Source organism: Mastomys coucha, unplaced genomic scaffold (genome assembly GCF_008632895.1).
Source record: "Mastomys coucha isolate ucsf_1 unplaced genomic scaffold, UCSF_Mcou_1 pScaffold18, whole genome shotgun sequence".
NCBI lineage: Eukaryota > Metazoa > Chordata > Mammalia > Rodentia > Muridae > Mastomys > Mastomys coucha.
In genome coordinates this window covers 66,380,600-66,403,029 of record NW_022196900.1, presented here as the reverse complement: position 1 = coordinate 66,403,029, position 22,430 = coordinate 66,380,600, and the positions used below count along the sequence as shown (strand labels likewise).

General features: G+C 49.6%; 1 protein-coding gene across 2 annotated transcripts in view; it reads right to left on the bottom strand.

Annotated features, from left to right (window-relative positions):
- Window positions 1-6,831: 6,831 nt before the first annotated feature.
- The window catches only part of LOC116096348 (NADH-cytochrome b5 reductase-like), an 18,194-nt gene continuing 2,595 nt past the window's right edge, over window positions 6,832-22,430 (bottom strand). The window contains exons 2-6 of one of the 2 annotated variants that reach the window (XM_031378063.1): window positions 21,571-21,719; window positions 18,354-18,441; window positions 14,649-14,753; window positions 11,285-11,488; window positions 6,832-8,520 (exon numbers count right to left, since the gene is read on the bottom strand). In XM_031378063.1, coding sequence (XP_031233923.1) covers window positions 8,317-8,520; window positions 11,285-11,488; window positions 14,649-14,753; window positions 18,354-18,441; window positions 21,571-21,719 — 750 coding nt within the window. In that variant the 3' untranslated portion in view covers window positions 6,832-8,316. Of the gene's footprint in view, window positions 8,521-9,110; window positions 9,584-11,284; window positions 11,489-14,648; window positions 14,754-18,353; window positions 18,442-21,570; window positions 21,720-22,430 lie in introns of those variants that run through there. The other variant, XM_031378064.1, reaches the window with a different exon arrangement.

Here is a 22,430-nt window from a genome sequence, read left to right as displayed (position 1 = left end):
AGTCCAGTGCAGTGGTTAAGCCCGGGACTTCTAGAAGTCGGACCATGTGGGAGTTATTAGCTTGGCCCTTCCACACTTGTGAGCTGAGAACTATGCACCATGAGGACATGATGGGTGAAGGAAGCTTCAAAGCTTCCTCCGGTGTCCTCGGAGCACAGTCTCCCTTCTGTATGTAGCCCATGCATGTAAACTCTGCGTGATGTGCAGACCCTGGTTGGCCTGTTTCCTTACAACCCTTTCTCCTTGGAGTCACCTCTGGACATGGCCTCTTGCTGCCTGAAGGCCTCTTGCCTCCAATCAGAATGTAGCCAGGGCTTCTTGACTGATCCCAGGAGAGGTAGTGGAGAAGCAGCAAAGGCTGCCACCTGCCCACAAGACTGTCAAATGGGGGCACGGGTATCCATCAGCACTCCTGTGTACCAATGTAGGCTGATGCTTCAGGGCCTGCTTTCAAACTTTCAGGGCTATCTTGGTGTAAGGTGGCCACCCTGTCCTGACTAGCTCTGTGGCACCAGGAGCTATGAGACCAAATGACCATCTCTGGGGGGTGGGGTGAGCTCCACACAGTTGTGAGTACGCCATTTACGGAGGGATGAATGCCCTGGGTTGGTCGTGTTTCCATCACCGGGACATGTCACCTTTCTTTTCCTGTACAGGAGCCCACTTTGACGTCTGTCAATCCCCCAGACACTAAGGGCACCAATCTCCGTGTGACAGGACTTACAGAGTGTGACTATGCCCTTCTGTGACTGCATATGCCTAGGCATTCATATCTGCTTCTTTCCACACATGTTCATCCCTGTGCACATACATGGAGCACACCGTGCTGTCACTGAGACATCTGTTCCCTGCATGTTGAAGGATTTATATCTAGATCAGCATGGACCCAGATGTCAGTGCATGTACTTCGCCCTCTGGTTATATGGATACATTACATGTCCATCAGTCTCTGTGCAAATGTTACAGTGCATGTGCATGGTTACCCCAGGGGACCATGTGCTTTTCCATGTGCTGGGGTCCACATGCTTTTCTGCACGCATTCATCCTTTTCCATGGCACACAGCACCTGCTGGTGGGAAGCTGTTTTTCTTCAGGTGTGCACGCATGTAGCTCATACACATCCCTATGAGAATAGGTGTTCACGCTGCTCATTGCCAAGAGCATATGCATCTCTATGCATGCATTGGGATGCACATCGATAGCTAGGATATGCTCTAAGCCAGTTTTATCTTCATGTCTGTATCTGTCACTGACTGTTGAGTACAGGACAGTGCCCAGGGGAAAGCACGGGTGCTGTGGGGCATCTGCCTCCCTATCCCACACAGGCCTGGAGACACACAGTGGCAGAGAGCAGAGACAGAGAGGCCTATCGACCCTGGAGACTCCTGTTGGGATTCCAGGAACCACATCACTTCCTTAACGGGGACCACAGAGATCTCAGGACATTTGTCCTGAGTGCAGAGGCCAAGAAGTGGGAACAGGAAGGGTAGCAGCTCCTTACCCCAAATTTCCATTGGAGCCTGATAGGAAGTCTTGGGGCCTGCATAGTGCTGTGTTTCCACAGGACTGAGGAGGGGGATACTGGAGAAAGTGAAGGGTTTGAGACAAAGCAGAGAGGTGGATGGGGGATGGGGAGGCGAATTCTGTGGGGCAGGGGCTGGTGGTGAGTAGGGTGGAGCCCCCAATTATGGATGGTGGTCCAAGGAGTTGCTGGGTCCTCACATTCTTGGGAGCCACACCCCAACCCCAGGCCCAGAGAACTACCTCAGAGTTTCTGTTTTTATTTCACAATCGCTCCACCCTGTTCCCTTTCCCACAGGCTGAGGTGTGAAAGCCACACACTGCAGATGACACCTCTGAAGTCCAGGCAGGACAAGGGCAAGGTTCTCCAAGAGCCCTTGGACAAGAGTGTATACTTTGTGACCTCAGCTTGTAGCTCCTGGGCCCATGGGAAGGAAATGAAGAGGGGGCTGGAATCACAGCCATTTGGGCCCCACCCTAGCTTGGTGGCCTCACGCTGTCTCACTGAGTCTCCCAGCCCTGTAGGAAAGGGAACTATCCACGTGCCACAGATGAGAAAATGGAGTCCCATTTTCCCAAAGGCCTGTTCCCACCACAGCTCGGGCTAAACAGAGTGGTTATGCACTATCCTGGGAAAGGCAAGAGCTGGAGGTAGTCGGAAAGAGCTGTTAACCCCCAACAGCACTGGGGTCCTATATTACCCATGGTGCTCTGGCAAGGCGGTGATTGGGCTTTGCCTCTGATGCACTGTGGAGCCTTGAGCAAGTCCCTTCCCAACCAAGTGGAGGGACTAATCCAGGCCCACCCGCCCTCCAAGCTGGCTGGTGTGGCCTACCATCCTTAGTTTACCCACCTGGCCAACATTCTGAGCTCTGAGATCTGAGACCTGGTCAAGACTGCCACCCCATCCCATATAAGCCAGCGTGTTCTGTCACTGGGAGCAGCGGGCATGGTGATGTGGTGGCCTCCAGCCAGGGTCTGTGGGACCTTTGTGCAGACAGCCTTGCCACGTCCCTGCATGTGAACCTTGCACTCTTCTGTGTGGTACTGGTACATGCCATCTATTTAGAGTGAGCCCTTTGGAGTGGGGGGTCCTGGGACCCTCAGGGTGCTCCACACTAAGGTATGACAAAGAAACTCAGTTCCCAGCCTGCCCGCGGTACCCGCTATGAGGACAGTGTTCACCTGGGCAAGGCCAGCAGCTTCAGTTCATGCCAACCGAAGGAGTAAGACGCAGGGTCTGACGGCGAGCAACACATACTACAGAGCTCTTCTGCCTCTGGCCAGTGGCATGTCAGTCATGAACAGTGCCCAGTAGGATGTGCGGATTGGTAGCTTTGAGTGGCAGTTGTCTACATCTTTAATAAAAACATGGGAGATAAGTAACATGACTCAATACTCGCAATCTGGGGTCAAAATTCTCCAAAGCATGGGAACAATGATTAAGGTGGTTGTAGGGTGGGTTTTTGTTGTTGTTTGGTTTCAGAAAAGAAAATTTCAGAGAGTCTGGCCATGTTGCTCAGGCTGGTCTTGAACACTGGATTCATAAGATCCTCTCACCTGAGCATCTGAGTGGCTGAGGCTATGGGAGTGCATCATCATGCTGGGCGTGCAGAGGATGATTGACAGTGATGTTTGGGAAGAAATGCAGTCCTCAGCAGTCACCAGGAGTCGAGCACCAGGGAGAGGAAAAGGTGTGTGGGGGTAGACTGGGCCTGTTATGCTTTGAATATGAAATGTCCCCATATGTTGAAGGTCTGATCCTCATGTGTGGTGCTATTTTGGAAGGTGCTAGACACTTTAGCAGTACCTAGCTGGAGAAAGCAGGTCACTGAGGGTGCGGGGGTGTTGGGGCGTCTCTGGGGGTACATCTTGTCCTGACCCCTTCCTGTCTGCTGCTTCCTGGCTGGGAGGGGGTAAAAAGCTCTCTCCTCTCTCTCACCAGCTGCTATGATGCTGTTGTCTGTGCCTTAGACCCCAAGCAGTGGAGTCAGCTGACCATAGACTGAAACTCTTAACTCTTTTCCTCCATTTCTCTGGGATAGTCCTTTCAGTGGTGAAAACCTACTAATACAGGCTGGGGGCACCCACGTCAAGCTGTGCAAGCTGTTTCCCTCATTCTCACTAGGTTAGATGACCTAAGGGGACAGTTATATCCCCATTGTAGAGATGAGCAAACTGAGCTTCACAGGGGCTAAGTTACTTGCTATGGGTCACAGGAAGAGACTTGAACCAAGGTCTGCTTCATTTTAAAAGTGGCTAAAAAGAAGGAAAAAAGAGTGCACCAACAAGGGGTTTGTCAAGTCATTTTGATTTGAGTTCACATGGAAAAGAGGGAGAATGAGGCCAGGTCTGGGGGCCAGGCCCATTGCTGCCTGCAGTGCTGTCTTCCACACCTAGAAGGCCTGGGGCACCACTGCTCACAGAAATGCTTCAGTGAATTCCTGAAGAGCTTGGAGGCATGAAGGGACGATTCTATCAGGAGGCGGGAGAGCCCAAGAGCAGCTGAAGCCCTACTTTCTGTGTATATGGAGTGGCTACCTAGGATCATTTTGTTTTGCTCTGTTTTTGAGACAGCCTCCCAGGTACCCCAAGCTACCCTCACACTTCCTATGTAACCAGGAATAATCTTTTCTTTTTTTCTTTTTTGGTTTTTCCAGAGTTTCTCTGTGTAGCCCTGGCTGTCCTGGAACTCACTCTGTAGATCAGGTTGGCCTTGAACTCAGAAATCTGCCTGCCTCTGTATCCCAAGTGCTGGGATTAAAGGCGTGTGCCACCACTGCCCAGCAGCCAGGAATAATCTTGATCTGATCCTCCTGTCTCCACCTTCCAAGTGCTGGGGTTCCCTGTGTGTACCTGTCGGGGTACAGTAGATACTGTTTTGCAGTCTAATTGTAGAACTGTTCTTAAACACAGGTTGGGGGGAGGGAAGGCTGGGGGTGGTGGAAATAAAATAACAAAGCAGCTACCAGAGAACCAACACCTGGACTTGCCAGAAGCTCTTTTGAGACAGGGTTTCTCTGTGTAGCCCTGGCTGTCCTCGAACTCAGAAATCCGCCTGCCTCTGCCTCCCAAGTGCTGGGATTAAAGGTGTGCGCCACCACCACCCAGCTGCCAGAAGCTCTTTGTAAACCTTTTCTGTAACAATACAAGAGGAGCTCCAACGCACTTCCTCACTGCCCTGGCCCGCCCACTCTGGCCCATCTCTCTCCATCAGGCAGCTCTGTGTTTGCAGCTGGCCTATCTCAACAGAAAACATTATTTCGGAGTTTTATAATTCCCAAGTATAAATACTGTCCCAACCCCAATCTCCTTGCTTTTATTGGTCCACGTGTGCACACACTAGAGGACAATCTGTGGGAGCTGACTCTCTCCCTTCACCATTTGAGTTACAAGGTTCAAACTCAGGTTGTCAGGCTTGACGGCAAGCACCATCAGCTGCAAAGTGATCTTGCTAGCTCTGTAACTTGTCCTGTTACTATGTGCAGCTTATTCCATTACGACATTTAAAAATATTTACTCTATGCTGGTACATGGAGACCCGATCCATTTATTTTTAACTACAGATTGATATCCATCCCACTGAGACCTCCACTGGAACTAGGTGTGGTGGACCATGTCTTTAACTTAGCATCCACGAGGCTCTCGAATCAGTTCCCAGCACGGAAACAAAACAAAGAGAAGAACAAACAAAAGAGAACTGCTTATTTCCTTTTTTTTTTTTCTTTTTCTTTTCTTTTTTCAAGACAGGGTTTCCCTGTGTAGCCCTGGCTGTCCTGGAACTCACTCTGTAGACTAGGCTGGCCTTGAACTCAGAAATCCACCTGCCTCTGCCTCCCAAATGCTGGGATTAAAGGCTTTTAGCCTTGGCTGTCTCATGCCATACAGAAACAGAAGTCTTTACATGGACCTCCAGGTGTGTTCATATGTCATGTAACTGTTAAAACAATTAACGCATGTTGGAACGTGTGTCCCCTTACATGATCTTGGTAGCTCAGAGGCTTAGTTTCTGTCTCTAACTTGGGGTAAATACACTGGTGAGGACTCCCCATAGATGTAGGGTCCTGCTGCCTGTAAAGCGCTCCACAGCTCTGCTATGGCTCAGGTAGTCCTGGAGGTGCTGAGCACCCTGTGGGTTGGGAATACGGTGGCTGGGCAAGGCCACGCAGGCTCTGGCTATGCTGAGCACCCTGTGGGTTGGGAATACGGTGGCTGGGCAAGGCCACACAGGCTCTGGGTATGCTTCCGGACTGAATGGAGGGGCAGTGGCAGAATAACTTGGGGTGCTAATCTGTTTTGCTCACAGAGAAGTGAGCTCTTTGTTCGTCTTCTGAGGCCTTCGGGTTATGTTTAGGTCCTGAGTGTCCCCCTGTCATTGCACTATTACATAATGGCAGTGCCCAGGGGACACTCCATCCCCACAGCCTGCAGAGAGGAACCGGCCCGCTGACAGGACCCACCCACCAAGTGGGATGACCTCAAGAATTCCAATCAGTCCTATGTTATGCTCACCTATACCTTGCCAGGCACAGCAAACACTATCTATGAGCTCTTGAGTATCCAGGTGATAGGAGACTGTCTGGCATCTTGGCATTACAGACATATTTGTGCCCTTGCCAATATTCAGGATAACTAATCTGACTAGTAGCCAGGCTGCTCAGATTCCACACTGAGGGAGGTGAAGAGGAGAGGAAGGCAACCCACGCAGGACAGGGCATGTCAGCTGCCTCTGAATGGCCTAATCTGTCTAGGCATCAAATATCTTTTAAAAAAACGGTACAGAGAGAGGCCTGGGGGAACTGCCCTAGGCTCCTCCCCTTGGCCTCCTTGACCCTCCCAGAAATGAGCAAAAGCATGCTTTTGAAGCTTCTACCATTGGGGCTGGGGAGTGTCTGGCTTTCTTACGGCTCAAGTCCTGCTCACCATCCTCTTAGCACCGTGAACCCCATTTCTAGACCATTCAACCCTTTCAGAGCTATGCGAGCCATCTTGTGCCTTGGCTGGAGCTTGGAAAGGTTGTGCCCAGCACGTTGCTGCTATTTCCTCGGACAGTTAGGCTCCTAGTCCCCCAGGAGCATCCATGAGGATAACCAGTAAGACCCACCAAGGCACACTGATGAAGTTCTCAGAGGCCCGGATAGATGACATGAGTCTTCCCCCAAGTCACAGGCTGGGCAAGGAGAAGGCATGCACTCTGTTTGGGAGCTCTGGCTCTCAGTCTTGTCACACTGTGCTATGCCTAAGCCTGAGACTCAAAAGAACAACGACCCTGAGGTTGAGGACCTAGGCCAAACAAGCAAAAAAAATATCTTGACCAATGTTCGTGCAGCTTTAATTTGCTCATGACACTTGGTTCTGAGAAATCACACCTAATGCCCTGTAAAACCATGACAGAGGTCCCATGTCCCTGAGGTGCAGCATGCAAGCTTCCCATCACCCAACTGTTCACCATGGCTGTACAGTGAACAGGGATTTCTTTGTTGTGACTTTTCAGATTGGGATAGAAAAGTCCTTTTTGATAAAAATTTCATGCCCCATAAAAATGAGGTAAAAACAGACCTGCTGTGATTGAAGGGGACCTGGGATCCCTCCAACCACCTTTACTGCTGTTATCCAGGCAAGGTTCCCCAGTGGCCCGTGGAGTCCAGTTTGAAAAGCATGGTGTACAAGCACAGGCAGGGGATGGGGGGAGGGAGGAAATGGGAAGCTTGTAGGGCTGTCTTGGCATTCACCTTGGGTGAGTTACTCATAGGCCTTGGTTGACCTGTTTGTACACTGGGTCTGTTGGACAGGGTTCTTTGGCATCTGAGCTCTGTTATGAGGGGTAGGGGGTGTGGGGTGGAGATTGCAACTCCATAGTTATAAATGCCTAATCCTGAAGGCTCCTGGATCTCAGCTTCTAACATTCCACTGCTGAGCATTAGAAGTCTGGGACTGCCTGTATCTAGCCTGTGCTGGCACAGCACACTGGGGCCCAGGCTGTGGAAAGCAGAATTCATTAAGTCAACGTGATGCCCAGGGGCAGTGAGTTCCCTGGAGAGGGCATGCCCCATGCAGGATAGAGGAGGTGGAGGTGGGGGCTGGGTGGACCTGGATCAGCAGCCACTCAGTGGGCAGAGCTGGGAGAGGGACCCAGGTCTCCTGACTCCTGCTCTATCTTTAGATCTCCATAGCAACCGTCGCCAGGGCACCAAGAGCTGAAGGCACGGGCTATGTGGCTGCCTGCAGGAGGGAGGGGCATTTGCCTCCATTCCTCTTCTTTGTGGGGAAAGGACTCTGAGCTGGCCTCCTGAGCCAGGAAAGAAACTGAGCGTGAAGCTGATCACAGCAGGAAAGACTTGTCACGGATACAGAGATGATCCAGGGCAGTGCCTTGGTCTGAGAACATGGTCAGGTCATAGAGCCAAGGCCTTCAGCAAGCCAGGTTCACTCCACGGGAGGCACAGAAGTTAAGGTCCTCTCAAGAGCTCTGAGTTTTTCTCCAAGTCATTTTCTCAGCACTGATGGTCTCTGTAAGGACAAGAGGCTCCTCAGTCCTTGTCCTGTCTAACTCCCACCAGTCTGAGCTCAGCAGGACTCCATTTGCTTGGCTCCCTTGGAGCAGTCTTCTCTGACTTCCAGGACAACTGCTGGCCTCTCTCCACACAGCAGGACACAGCAGGCAAGAAAGGAAGTTCCAAGGGTGGTGACATTTGCCCTAGGTCTCTGGGAAAGTCGGCAGCAGGACCACGTCCATGTCTTCTAACTCTGGTCTGGGCTGCTCTTTGTACCCCTAATTAAGGACCAAGGCCAGGGCTAGAAGAGGAAGTAGGAGTCCTTAGTCAGGCCAGCAGACAGCAAACACCTAGCTATGTCCTCAGTAAATGCAGCTGAGCCACAGACTAATGTAAATGGCTTTCTCCGGCAGCAGGCCACTAGTTCATCAACCAGCTCCTGGCCCAGGCGGCCAAAGCAGGTCTTGTCACGGTAGCTCCAGGGAAGCTGTTCTAGGGAGACTTCCTGGGAAGACAAGAGAGAGCAGCAGTGACTCCTGGGGGTTCTCGATGGTCACCTAGCCAGCTCCTTTCTGTCACTACAGGACATGGGAGAAACCCTTCACCAAAAGAAGCTCCTAACTCCACTGCCAGCGTGCTGCTGAGTTCCAGGTCACTCTTTAGTGACCTGGATCTTCCTACACTCCCCCAAACACTTTATCTACTGGAACCTCAAGAGCCAGCAGACCTCACTGGCCCATCTTCCCACTTCCCAGTTCTCCCCAGCCCCTTGGTTCCACTGGCCCTACCCAAATTGTGCACTCCAAGATGCACTGAGTCTGGTTACTCCTCAGCGAGGCAGAGCCCTTAAACAATGACAGGGAGGTAGATGCTATGATGGCAGGAGCACTAGCAGCACCCATGGCTCCGTACCCAGGGATGGACTTACTCATCGGCAGATCCTGGAAGGGTGAGTAGGCACTGGGAAAGGGAGGGGACAAGCATACCTGGCAGGGGGCATCAGGAACAAAGGCTAGCACCAAAAAAGCACAGCAGAGTTGTACCTGCAAGCTTGTCAGTGACACCAGGACATAGCATTAGGGAGGGAAGGCCGGGAGGTGGGGCTGTCAAGGTCATCAGGCCACTGGGCTTGGGAAGTCCTGAGAACAGTAGGAGCCAGCAAAGGGCTAGGAGCAAGGCAGTGCAGGAGGACAGACAAGCTGGCAGGAAGTGGAAGGAGTGTTGGCAGGCTCAGTCAGGAAAGGGGCAACCTGTGTCAAGCGCATGTAGGTGAGCAGAGCTACCACGGTCACCCTCCCTCCTGCTATCAAGCCAGTCAGCCCATTCCTCTGCCCAACCTTCTGCTTCATCAAAACCTAGCAGGGCAGGAAGTGAACTTTCATATAACTTCCCAGCCTGGGCTCAAATGCCTCTGCTTTCATGCGGCATTCCTGACCCTATTGCCCTCCATGCTGGCCAGCATGTATGTGCACTATCCTGATGGACTAAGACAATGGCCTCTGTGCAGGACCGGCTGAGCTGGTATCCAGCTCTCTGTGGCAGTTACCTTGTTACCTCAGGTTCCACATCTGCGAAAAGACAGAATGGGAGTACAAACCTCATGAGACTGTAGTGGGATTGAAGTGCTCTCTCTCTCTCTCTCTCTCTCTCTCTCTCTCTCTCTCTCTCTCTCTCTCTCTCTCTCCCTCTATCCCTCTCTCTGTCTCTCTCGCTCTCTCTTTTTGTGGACAGGGTCTCACTACTGTATAGCTTTGGCTGGCTTAGAACTTACTATGTAGACCAGGCTGACCTCAAACTCATAGAGATCTGACTGCTCTGGCCTCTCAAGTGCTGGGATTAAAGGCCAGCTCATTTTCTTAATTGGTAACTGATGTGGAAGGGTCCAGCTCCCATGATGGTGCCATCCCTGAGCAGGCAGCCCTGGACTATAGGAAGTAAACTGAACAAGCAGGAAGAAGCATTCCTTCATGTGGGTTCTGCTTTGCCTCCTGTGTTCAGGTTTGAGTCTCTGCCATGACTTCCATTCCAGATGGACTAGATGAAGGCTTGATGCAATCCCATTCTTTCCCAAGCTGCTTCTGGTCATGGTCTTTATCAGCAATAGAAGGCAACTAAGACACATCATAAGCAGCCATCCCTGTAGACAGGTGAGTGCCCCTAGGGCAAGGGGGTATCTCACCTTCATTTGTGGCCCTGGCATCTATCATGTTGTTGAGGACAGAGGGAAAGAGGGCTAGGCAGCTGCCAGGGCAGGTGAGCCTGCCAGGTGCCTGTGCCCTGTTTCCCTTCCTGGCCCAGGCTTCTGTAGGGCGTGTGGCCTTCCCTCACCACCTCTGCTTCACACTAACCTTCGGTTTTACGCCCTGCCTTGGGCACTTCCTGTTACTGTTAATGTTCACCAAACTGACCCTCCCATGTGCATAGAGCTTTCTACCTGTGGACAGGTCTGTAGACTCTGAATCTACAAAGCTCTGGAGGGGACAGCAATCCAGTTTCCTGGCCCCAGACATATGGTTGAGGATCATATAAGCTGTCAGAAATTTTCCAGATTTTTCTCAAAAAGGAGATTCAGGAGGGGGTATCTGCAGTATACAATGCTGACCCTGAAGCAAAAGGAAATAGGGAAGGGGCAGCAGGGACCCCCAACCTAGGGAGTACAGGAAGCAGTGAGATTAGACCCTCTAGAGAGCAGACAGTGGTAACGGAAGGCCTGGCCTGAGATCTGCCATACTATGGCGAGGGCTGGGGCAATGGGGACACAGAGAGCAGGACATGGGGTGGCTTCGAGCTAGAGAACTTATAGCTCACTGAGTCTGACAGTAGCTGTTCTGCAGCTGTGTGGAGGAGCAGTTGGAGTGGCAGGGGCCTTACTAAGGCACTGACTCCCAGTCAGTCTCCATGGAGCCCCTACTCAGGACCTGGCCTCATGCTAGGCACCATGGCGAGTATGTGAGCCCACATCCTTAGCCATAAAGGTGTGAACAGGACTCCACACAAGTGACCCCAGGGGATGGGTAGGACACAGCTGAGGGCAGCATCTACAAACTGGAGCTCAGGAGTGTGAAGCATACAGAGCCCAGACCTGGCTCCCCCTTGGCCCAGCACTTCCGTAAGTCTGCTTCCTCCTCTGTAACATGGACTTGGGGATGCCTACATTCCACACAGAGCACCTGGGGTTATTACTATAGTACAGTGCCTACAGCCAGTCCTCAGGACAAGCACAAAGGGAATGCAGCTTGTTAGGGGAGAGGTCTCCACCCTGGGCTCACCTGACTGAGGACAAAGAAGGTTCGAACGTTCCAGAACCTTGCCTGTTCCTGGAAGAAGGTCTTCAGGTAGATGCCCTCGAAGGTCTTGAAGCAGCCAACCAAGGTGACAAAGGTCTCATCATCTTCGTTGTCTGTGATGCTCTGCAGGATAGGCACCATAGGGGCCAGGCCCGTGCCAGCCGCCAGCATGAGGAGCTCACCATACTAGAGAGCAGGCAGGACAGCTCAGTGGGTGGCGGGCTCTCCACCACCCTCATGGGTCTTCTCTTGGCCTTGCCTAAGGTGGGCAGCAATGCATTTCTCTAGTGTCCCGCCCATCTCTGCCATGCTCTTCCTCTGCTGCATGATGCCACCTGGACTGTGGACAGCAAGGAAAGCCCCCTAGAGAGCAAAACCCAGCCTGAAAGGGGGTTGGCTGCCTTCTGCTTATAGCTGCCAAGGAACTTAACTACCTCCCAAAGCCACTTCCTCTCCCACCAAAGCCTTGCCACTCCCAAATCCATCCCGACTGCTCTCTAGACTGCCTCCTCTGACCCTGGGGAGCTCCTCAAAGATCTTAGGACCCCAGCCTAGAACTCTGAGCTTCTCTGAAGTAAATGAAGTAATGAGTACATCTGCCTAGCATGGCACTGTAAGGGATGTTTCTGCCCAAGACAATAATAATACCATCAACCCCTCCTCAGTAAGCCCATTGCCTGTCTCCTCTAGGTTCCTTAAAAAACAGGGCAGGCCTTTTCAAAATCAGTCAGTCAGTCAGTCAGTCTGTCTGTGTCTGTCTGTGCGTGCGTGTGCGTGTGTGCGTGTGTGTGTGTGTGTGTGTGTGTGTGTGTGTTTGTGTAACCCTGGCTGTCCTGGAACTCACTCTATAATAGAGCAGGCTGGCCTCAAACTCTGAGATCTACCTGCCTCTGCCTCTCAAGTGCTGGGATTAAAGGCGTGCGCCACCACCACCCTGCTCCACCACCACCCTGCTCTAAAAGTCAGTTTCTTAAAGGTTAATGCCTGACCCACACTGAAAAACATTCACCTTGCATTCCAGGGATTAGGCATCTGTATATAAATATCAACCATGTGATCTGGGCAACCTATTTTCTTAATCTGAACCTCAATTTCTTCACTAGTGGAGAACAATGAGAGCATTTTCCTAAAATAGCTCCCAGCTCAGAACTGCCCTGGGGACCAGATGAGGTAACATAAAGGGCCGGTATGGAGTTGAGATTTAATCCATTTCAGTTTTCCCCTTATTAAGCCTGAGATCCTGGGCTGGGTCACCTTGTCTGCAACAGTGGTCCCTGCAGCCTCCAGGCCTTTGCTGTCTCACCCTCCTTTTCTCTCATCCTTGCTCAGGTTGTTCTAGGACGCCTGAGCTGGGCTGGGGGGTGGGGGCTCTTCATTTCCTGTCCCCCAGTGCCTGTGCCTCCCTCATACACTGGCAAACACTACCTGTCTCCTCCTGGACAGATGCTAGTGTCTGCCTGTGGCGTGAAGGCAGAGACAGACATTTGTATGGTTGATTAAACATCTGTGTGTAATCAGACAACTACAGAGCAGGACTAGAAAGAGGGTGAGATTCGTGGCCTTCTCAAGGAGCAAAGCAGGCCCTGGCAAAGCTTTGGTGGCCATCTGAATGTGGGAGGCACTACCTTGCTGCTGGATCTAGGTGAGAAACAAAAGGCTCTGATGTTCCAAGGATGCAGGTCACAGACATTGGGAGGCTCCCTCATGGGACAAATGGTCAGAAGACCATCTGTGCTCCAAGTCAGGAAAAGAAACAATATCCACACCTGTTCTCCCCCCCGCCCCCCGAGATAGGGTTTCTCTGTGTAGCTCTGGCTGTCCTGGAATTCACTCTGTAGACCAGGCTGGCCTCGAACTCAGAAATCCGCCTGTCTCTGCCTCCCACATGCAGGGATTAAAGGCGTGCACCACCATCGCCCGGCCACACCCTGTTCTTAAGGGCAGGGATACAGAATAGGGGGACACAATGCAGAGCTGAGCATGGATAGTTCCAGAACACTGCTGGAGAGTGATAGCATATACATCTGTATGTGTGAGGTGGGGGTGAATCGCTGGCAAGCTGCCACGAGGGCTGAGTGAGCCTGCACAGAGGATGCACTGCAGAGGGTTTGGCAGTATGTATGGGGGTATATCTTTACTGGGACAGAGCCCAGGGCCTACGAGTGCTAGGAAAGTGTTCTATACCAAGCTATACCCCATCCTGACAGGGCTGGTATGAAGGTTCACATATGCATGTGTGTGTGTATGTGTTTGAACATATGCCCATGTGTGGGAGAGGGTGTGCAGTGAGGCTGGCGTCCTGGGAGACGGCTGCCAGGTGCATTTGGGTTCCCTCCTTTTCTCTGTCTCTGATGATTTTTTTTTTTTTTGGTTAGTGAACATGTTTTGCATTTATAATAAGGGGAAAATACAATAAAAGCTATTTTTAAATTAAACAAAAAGAATGGCAAGGCAAGCATGATTCATTCTTTTCCGTTTGTTTCGGTTTTGGCTTTGTTTTCCTAATTATAAAGGTAATAGGTGTTTATTCCAGATAATTTGGAAGGCGTAATGAAGAAAATGAAAATTGCCCATAATCTCTCCCAAACCTGCTAATATTTCATACATTTCATATTTCTTTCTGTACATTTTAAGTTAGTTTCCCTACTGGGTGGATATTGCTTTGTACTTGTCACTTGCTCTTATAGCATAAGCATAGAGCATCATTAAAAACATAACTTTAAAATCTAGGAGAAGGCTCTATCAAGTACCTGTAACCCAGTGTACTTAACTGCTCTCTTTGTTGGGCACTCCGTTGCCTCTAGTCTTTTGTTGTTATAAATAAAAATGCCACTGACACACGCACAAGAAGCAGCATTTGGGTTTGATTTTGTTCTGTTATGGTTTGTTTGTTTTTCTCTGTAATAGACTTCCAGAAATGGAATTACTGGGTCAAAGGATTCTCAAGACTCTCGATACATCATACAGCGGGACTTCTTCCCAGGCACGGGGCGGCTGATGGGAAATGACGGTTCTGGGAAAGCGGACAAAGATGCAAGCATGCTGTGGAGAAGAGCAATCTAGAAGTGAGTATGGGCTGCACTCAGCTTCCTGAGAAGGTGCAATGGGAACAGCATCTGAGAGTCAGAGGGCATCAGGATCCTGAACGCTAAGTCCTCCATCCTGATCTTCTGAGGCACGGGCAGCCATCAGCAGTTTTGGAGTAAAGTAGACAGTGTGTTTATTAGGGCCGGTCTATCTTCTCCCTTGTCTAAGCCTCACATCACTCTGGGGGTTGGGTTAAGTGTTAGAAGAACAGCACAGTGACTTGGGGAAGCTCCTCAGGACTAAAGGTGCTGGCACTGACCTTCTTTGGTTCATATAAGAAGCTTCCGAAAGGTCCTCTCCAGAAAGCTGTGTCTCCTGTTCTCCAGGACTCCACATACCGGGACATCAGCCCAGTCTGGTAGCACTTGAGGCAAACACAGGGGACAGTCAGTGGATAGGCATGCACCTCTGCACAAACTTCCCTAACTAACGCTTGAAACTCCTTCTGTATGCTCAGTGCCTCCTGAGCAACTCTCACCTTGCCTTCCTCTGTACCCCACATGCTGGAGCTATCATCCATACTGGCATCTAGCCACACAATGTGGATGGTAAGGCTGAGATGAGACTCCATGGACCTACCAACCTTCAGAGAGGTCACACATTGAAATACCTGAGGCGAGCCAGGCAGTGGTTGTGCATGCCTTTAATCCCAGCACTCGGGAGGCAGAGGCAGGTGGATTTCTGAGTTTGAGGCCAGCCTGGTCTTCAGACCAGGACAGCCAGGGCTACACAGAGAAACCCTGTCTTGAAAAACAGAACAGAACAGAACAGAACAGAACAAAACAAAACAAAATGCCTGAGGAGCCATGGCAGGGAGGAAGTGTACCCCAATAAAGAACTGGGTAGTGACTAAAGGCAACTAGCATGTAGTGTCAGAAAGACAGTGGTCTATCAAGGGATGCTCCTTCTAAGAGAGAAGCAATTTTTCAGGTGCTAGTCTGCAGCTTGTGGGGCATATCTTGCCAGATCTCAGGAGTCTTCCAAGAGATAGAGGAGATCCACATTTTTATTGACAATCTTCCCACTTCTGAAATGTTAGTAATAAACTTGTAATTCTGCAATTCTGGGCAGGCTAAAGCCAAGTACATTTGAACACTGGACTCAGCTTTCAGTGTCTGGCTCATTCTAAACCACCTCCTGGTGGGAATACCACTAAGTAGGTGAGCTGTCTACACTGCCTACACTGCCTACACTGCCTACACTGTCTACCTGCACTATTCTGAGCACCATGCTTGGGGTAGCAGGACATGCAGTTGGGTCTGAAACATCGTGAGGGCATCCAATGCCTAAATCACAAACATTTAGCAACAAACATTTCAATCAATTAATTTATGCAGTCAGACCTCCTTTGAAAGGGCTCAAAGTATAGGAGGGATACATATACACAACTCAGACATAAACTCGATAGAGTTTCATACTCCATGATGAGAAACCGTGAGCCCATGGGTGAAATAAGGCTGGCTTCTTGGAGGTGGAAGGTGCGTTAGGGCAAGACTGGATTGCCAGGGTAGGGAGTCATGTAAAGACTTGGAATTCGGGTCAGCACAGGGAAGGGCACAAGAGCCCAGGTCTTCTCTTAGGAAGAACAGATGGCTGTGGGGTAGACTCAGAGGAAACACTGGGACACAAAACTGGAAGGGTGGTTGGGATGGCCCAAAACTTGAAGGATAGACTAGATTTTGGTGTCAGACCTGCCTTTGAGCATCCATGACTACCTCCATCACTGACTGCATGAGGCACAGGTAGTCCTGGCTTACCTGGGAAATGAGGGGGAGGGAGAGTTTTTACTGGAAGCTGTGTGGGGGCACATTTTGGATTCTGGGTACAATTTGGGGAAAATAAAAACTCCAGCTATAGGGACTAGAGAAGTGGTTCAGCTGTTAAGAGTACTGGTTCCTTCTCCAGAGGACCTGGGTTCAATTCTTAGCACTTACATGGTGGCTCACTACTGTCCATAAACATAAGACAAAACAAAACAATCAGAACCCTAGCCATGGCCCTAGTGGTCCCAGCCAGCATCAAAGAAAAGATTCTTCTGCCACAGAGAGCCTGGTTTGGAGCAAATGCTCAAGAGAAACTAAGACAACTTTTGTCCTACTACCCAAGAGACCTTTAAGCTTCGGTTTCTTCATTGGTAAAGTGGGGATAATATGGTTTTCTTGCGGTCAGGAGTTGAAATGACAACAGTTACAAGCAGTGTAACCAGTGCCTAGCAGGTGCCTGAAAACAGAGCCCTCCTTAGTTTCCTCATGGGAAAGTCAACCCTCAAATTCCCACTGCCTTCCCAATTTGCAAAGACATTTCCAGTTCTTTCCAGCCAGTGGCTTAGGGATAATGAGATACTGCTCTGAAGGAGAAAATCAGCCTTGCAGCTGGGAGGGATCCAGCTGCTCTGGAGAGCTGTCTCCAGGCTTATCCTCTCAGCAGAAGCGCCCTAGACAAGCAGCACAGGGAAGCAGGCCATTTGGAGAGGATTTGTGGAATCTCCCAGACAAACAGTAGCGTGCAGAAGGGAGCTCGTCCAGGCTTATGTGGGAAGGAATAAACATTCAGGCTTGCAGGCAGGCAAGAAAGCAGGAGCCCAAGTCGGCTCTAGGCCTCAGAATCAGGGGCTTGCTCACCCATATCACTCCTTCCCCCACCTCCCACCTTGGGTCCTTTGGCCTCAGCCTGCTGACCAGTGAGAGAGATAATGACACAGCCTTGTAAGGAGGCTTGGATGTCAAAGCTGTTCTTCAGTATTGATGCTCCTTGGGACTGCATGAGAGAAATGTTCTCACTTGCAGGCATGTCAGACCTGTGGCCACGAGCAGCTAAGGATAGCTAGGAAAGTGGTCTGACCCAAAACTGAAACTTATTTTAAAGCATTATTAGTATTTTTGTTTGGGGTTTTGTTTGTTAATTCAATTGTTCTAGAGCATGAACTTTGTAGATGACAACATGGTGTGATGGCAAAAGGCTGGATTGGCCTAGCAGAGCCACAGCAGAGTGGCACACACAAAGCTTCACTTGCTGGAAGTCAAATGTCAGAGGGTCAGCAGGTCCATGGAAAGCAACCTCTTTAGTTTCTTCATGCTGGGCCTCCGTGACTATAACTTATTGCTCAGATCTTGGGTCTCCAGGGCATTCTGTATCTAACCAATTCCACTCAGGCCCGACAACTCTTCCAGTGGCCCAGCTGCCCCACAGGCATCCTCTTCTTCCAGCATGTGGGCTGAACACAGTTCCCAGAAGGCCTATTTCCTGTCACCGTTTCTGAAGTCTGGCTATCAGTACTCTCTACCTGGAATGCCATTCATTCCTTGCCACCGTCAGTTCACACTCCTCCTTCAAGGACAGCCTCCCAGAGAGAATGCCAGGGTAGTTCTGTCTGCAGGGTCTTCATGCCCAGTTTTATCTGGCATCCTGCCCCCTTCTGTGCCAGGACAAAAACCTTTCCCATTTCATGCTGCTTCTGCTGTGCTGCCCCTAGCTCTTAAAGCCTTCTCCTCATACTTCTCTTGTTACTCAGCCCTCAAACACACAGCAGCTACCAGGAAGCTGGGCCAGAGTTCCCTGTTTACAGCTGTCCTGTGTTGGACTGGGACTCTACTCTCATGACTAGCATCAGTCTATTGATCTGACCATTTGTCCTGGGTCCCTCCAAGTCAGGCAGGACCCCTGTGCCAGCACACACAGAGGCAGGGACTTCCTTCCCACTTCTCAGCTCAGTACTCCCCTTCCACCAGTACATAAAAGATGATAAGGTATGGGATTTCCTAAAATCTCCCAATTACATGCCCTCAGGGCATAGCAGCATCCTCCTTAGAAAAGGAAGAGGAGACCCTCTCATAAACTATTGCTCCTTCAAGCCAGCCCATTCTCATGCCAACTAACAGATGGGAAGCCCTCCACCCCAAGCAAGCCAGAGAGGGAGATATGAGTCCAGAGCACCTTAAAGAATCTTCAATAAGAATGGACTCACCTTGATTAAAATGTCAAAGTATCCTTCTGCAGTGACAGGGCTGATGGGAGTGTAGGCTCTCTGAATTTCTAAGCCATCTACTATACCTCTGGAAAGTAGAAGTGCACAGGAAGTCAGGTAGTCAGCCATTTAACAATGATACCTCCCTGCCAGGTGAATGGACATGAAGGGTGGGTTCCAGTCATTCCCAGAAGTGCTCACCAAGGGACAGGTAAGGAACAGCAGAGAGAAAACAGTAAGTTCACCACTACCCATGCTAGCTACTTGTGAGACCTGTGCACGGTACTTAATCTGTCAGCAGCACCTCCTGTAACACAGGGGGAGCCATTTAGGTCCTGGTTGTGTGACTTTACTGGAATTAGACAGAATAGTCCATCAAAGGGTACACTGATGCTGTGAGCAGTTTGTGGGACATTGCTGTGGTTTCCCTCTCCACTATAAACAACACAGATAAAAGCAGCTGCTAACAGCTTATGGAACGTTACAGGAGACCAGCAAGCGTGAGAACTGCAAGAGTCCTCTAAGGGCTGGAGGCCAAAGCCCTGCCAATGTATTGATTGTTTTTATAATGTGACCAACACTGGGGTCAGGAGAGCAATTTTGAGTCCTGATAATAGCTATGAGGTATGAACACCTACTGTGTGTGTATCAGGCACATTATATACACAATTTCATTTAAAATAACAACCCAGGGCTGAAAAAATGGCTCAGAGGTTAAGGGCACTCACTGCTCTTGCAGAGGTCCTTGCTTTGGTTCTCAGCACCCACACTGGGTGGCTCACAACTGCCTGTAATTCTAGTTTCAGGGGATCTGATACCTTCTTCTGACCTCCATGGACAGCACACACACAATGCACATACATACCCTCAAGCACACATATATACACATAAGATATAAATAGATAGATAGATAGATAGATAGATAGATAGATAGATAGATAAATAAATAAATATTTTTTAAAATGCAGTGCTTAGAGAAGGAAAGCCCTTGCACAGCTCGCATCTGGCCATGGCTCCAAACCCAAGTTTAGTTCTGCTCCCCAAAGTATCTCAGGCAGCTAAGTATGGGGGTGCACCCTGTAGTCCCAGCACTTGGGAGGCTGAGGCAGAAAAACATGAGTTTGAAACTGGCCTGAAGTACATAATGAGCATGTAAAAACAAACCACAATAAAAAACAAACTCAAAACCCCACACCCAAACAATAACAACCAAAACCCCGACAGCTTCCCAGGCACACCTGAGCATCCCTTTCTCTGGCTTTACTGTGTATACAACATTCTGCTCTGGTGTCTGCAAAGACTGATATGCCCTGTCCAAATGCATCAAATCCAGAGGTGTTAGACAGAATGTAAGAAAAGCTTATGAAGCATATGCAGACACTGAGAGCAAAACAAACATGGCTCAGAAGCGAAGAGCATGACACCACGTACTGCAGCAGGTAGAGCCTGCAGTGTCTCAGAGGGACTGAGCATGCTCATCTGTGAACTCAGAAGTCTGCTGGAGTCAGGTATTGAAGCAATAAGGAGCACCAGAATATGTTTTCCTGAGTGACATGGTCACATGTATTAGGAATGTCGTGTGGGGTGGTAGAGAGGATGGAGGGGAGTCAGCCTAGAGGCGAGGTGTCCTGGTCACTCAAATTTATGGATGGAGAGCTGCAGAGCATTATAACCTGCATTGTGGCTTCTCCTGACAGCTGGAATGGAGAACTTCAAGGGTTGCCAGCCAGGCCACAGGCCAGAGCACCTGGAGGCAAGTGGCCAGTCTGACCAGCAGTAAGCTCTTTCTAGTCCCCTCCTGCCTTGTCTTTGGGCCATGTCTTGTGGGTTTTGTTCTTTGTTTTGTTTTGTTGTGGTTTGTTGGTTGGTTGGTTTCTTCTCTTCTTGCCAACCCTGTAAGCCCCAGGTTTCTTAGGGTTCAGCTCTATACCCATTTTTCTTCCCACATGTGAATATGCTCCTGAATGCTGTCTGGCTCTGTGATATCGTCCAGATTCATGTTTGCAGCACTGATACCTCTGCAGAGCCTCACATACCCACAACTGCCTGCCTGAAAGATGCTCTCCCAGGAAAGGTGGGATGGTTCAGGCTGGGGATGCACAGGTCAGAAAGAAGCTCAGAGGACTCTTCTCAGAGGAAAGGACACTAATGCAGTTCAGTAGCCAAGTTGTCTAGACTGGAGTCTGGATTCCATAACATGGTGGCTGTGAGACTGGGAAACTTTTTTGTTTGCTTGCTTGTTTCCTCTTTTATTATTATCATTACCATTTTTGAGATAAGATATAGAGCCCAGAATAGCCTCAAACTTGAGATGTAACTAAGGTTGACTCTAAACTCTTTTTGTTATGTTTTGTTTGCTTGTTTTGTTTTATAAGATTTATTTATTTTATGTGAGTACACTGTAGCTGTCTTCAGACACACCAGACGAGGGCATGAGATCTCATTACAGATGGTTGTGAGTCACCATGTGGTTGCTGAGAATTGAACTCAGGACCTCTGGAAGTCAGTGCTCTTAACCACTGAGCCATCTTTCTAGCTTGACCTTAAACTTCTAATTCTCTTGCCTCTACCTTTTATATGTTCAAATTCTTTATTCTTAGTGTCCTTTCTGTCTTCAGATGCTAATATATTGGCTCCAAAGACAGACTGCTTGCTTTCAAATCCTGATCCAATACTTCCTGTGTGAGCAAGTTCCTGAAACTCTCTGACTTTAACGTTCTCTGGGGATTTTGTGAAGGTTAAATGAGTTCATGAATGTGAGTAGACAGAACTATGCCGTGGCTAGTAAGTGTTATCAAGTACTGGTGCTGTTATATATCACAAAAACATTACTGAGCTGGGCAGTGGTGACGCACGCCTTTAATCCCAGCACTTGGGAAGCAGAGGCAGGTGGACTTCTGAGTTCCAGGCCAGCCTGGTCTACATAGTAAGTTCTAGGACAGCCAGAGCTATACAGAGAAACCCTGTCTCAAAAAAACAAACAAACAAACAAAAACCCCAAAAAAACCAAAAAAAACCAAAAAACAAAAACTCAAAAAACAAAACCAAAAACAACAACAACAAAAAACTAAAAACTGAGCAAATCTTATGCTCCCAATGTCCATCCTGAAGAAGGCAAATAAGGGCTCAAGAAAGGTTGAGTAAGCCTCCCCCTCCCCGGCTACCCGGCTGGCAAAGTAGGGTGGCAGACATTGGTCCTCCCACTACCTGAATGTACCGTAGGATGAGGTGCTGCCCAGGAAGCAGGCCGAGCTTACTGTTCTCAGGTAATGTAAAGCGGACGAGATAGGTGTCCTTGGTGACCTTCTCCATGGTGCTGATGTGGAAGGCCAGGAAAGTCTCTGGACTTAGCTTGGTAGAACAGCCCTATAACAGGAAAAGATTTGACCTCAAGGGGTCAGACCCAAAGGATACACATCCTTGCTACTTTCCCTGATTTCAATGAGAGCCATCTCCTGATGTGACAGAGAGTTGGCCCTTGCTTCTTCTTGATCTACAGCATAATACATGGAGCTTACTCTTCTTTTTTTTTTTTTTTTTTTTTTTTTTTTTTTTTTTTTTTTTTTTTTTTGTGGTTTTTTGAGACAGGGTCTCTCTGTATAGCCCTGGCTGTTGTGGAACTCACTCTGTAGACCAGGCTGGCCTACAAGTTAGAAATCTGCCTGGCTCTGCCTCCCAAGTTCTGGGATCAAAGGTGTGCGCCACCACTGCCTGGGTGAGTTTACTCTTTCTTATAAGCTTTATGTAGCTCCCCACAACTGCAGGATCAAGTACAGGCTCCTTAGCCTACATTCAAGGGAGCAGTAGACAACTATAAGCTTCATTTTATTTGCCACAGAACAGACCTTAAACTTTCATTTCTCCTCCCAAGGCCACCTGTTACTGCCTACCTACCTCAAGGTCTTTATTGTTCATATTGTGTCCTCTATACAAAATACCTGCTCATCCTTCAGATCTACTAAGCTCCAGGTCTAAAGAGTTGAAAAAGTTGATGGAGCCGGGCAGTGGTGGTGCACGCCTTTAATCCCAGCACTTGGGGGCAGAGGCAGGAGGATTTCTGAGTTCGAGGCCAGCCTG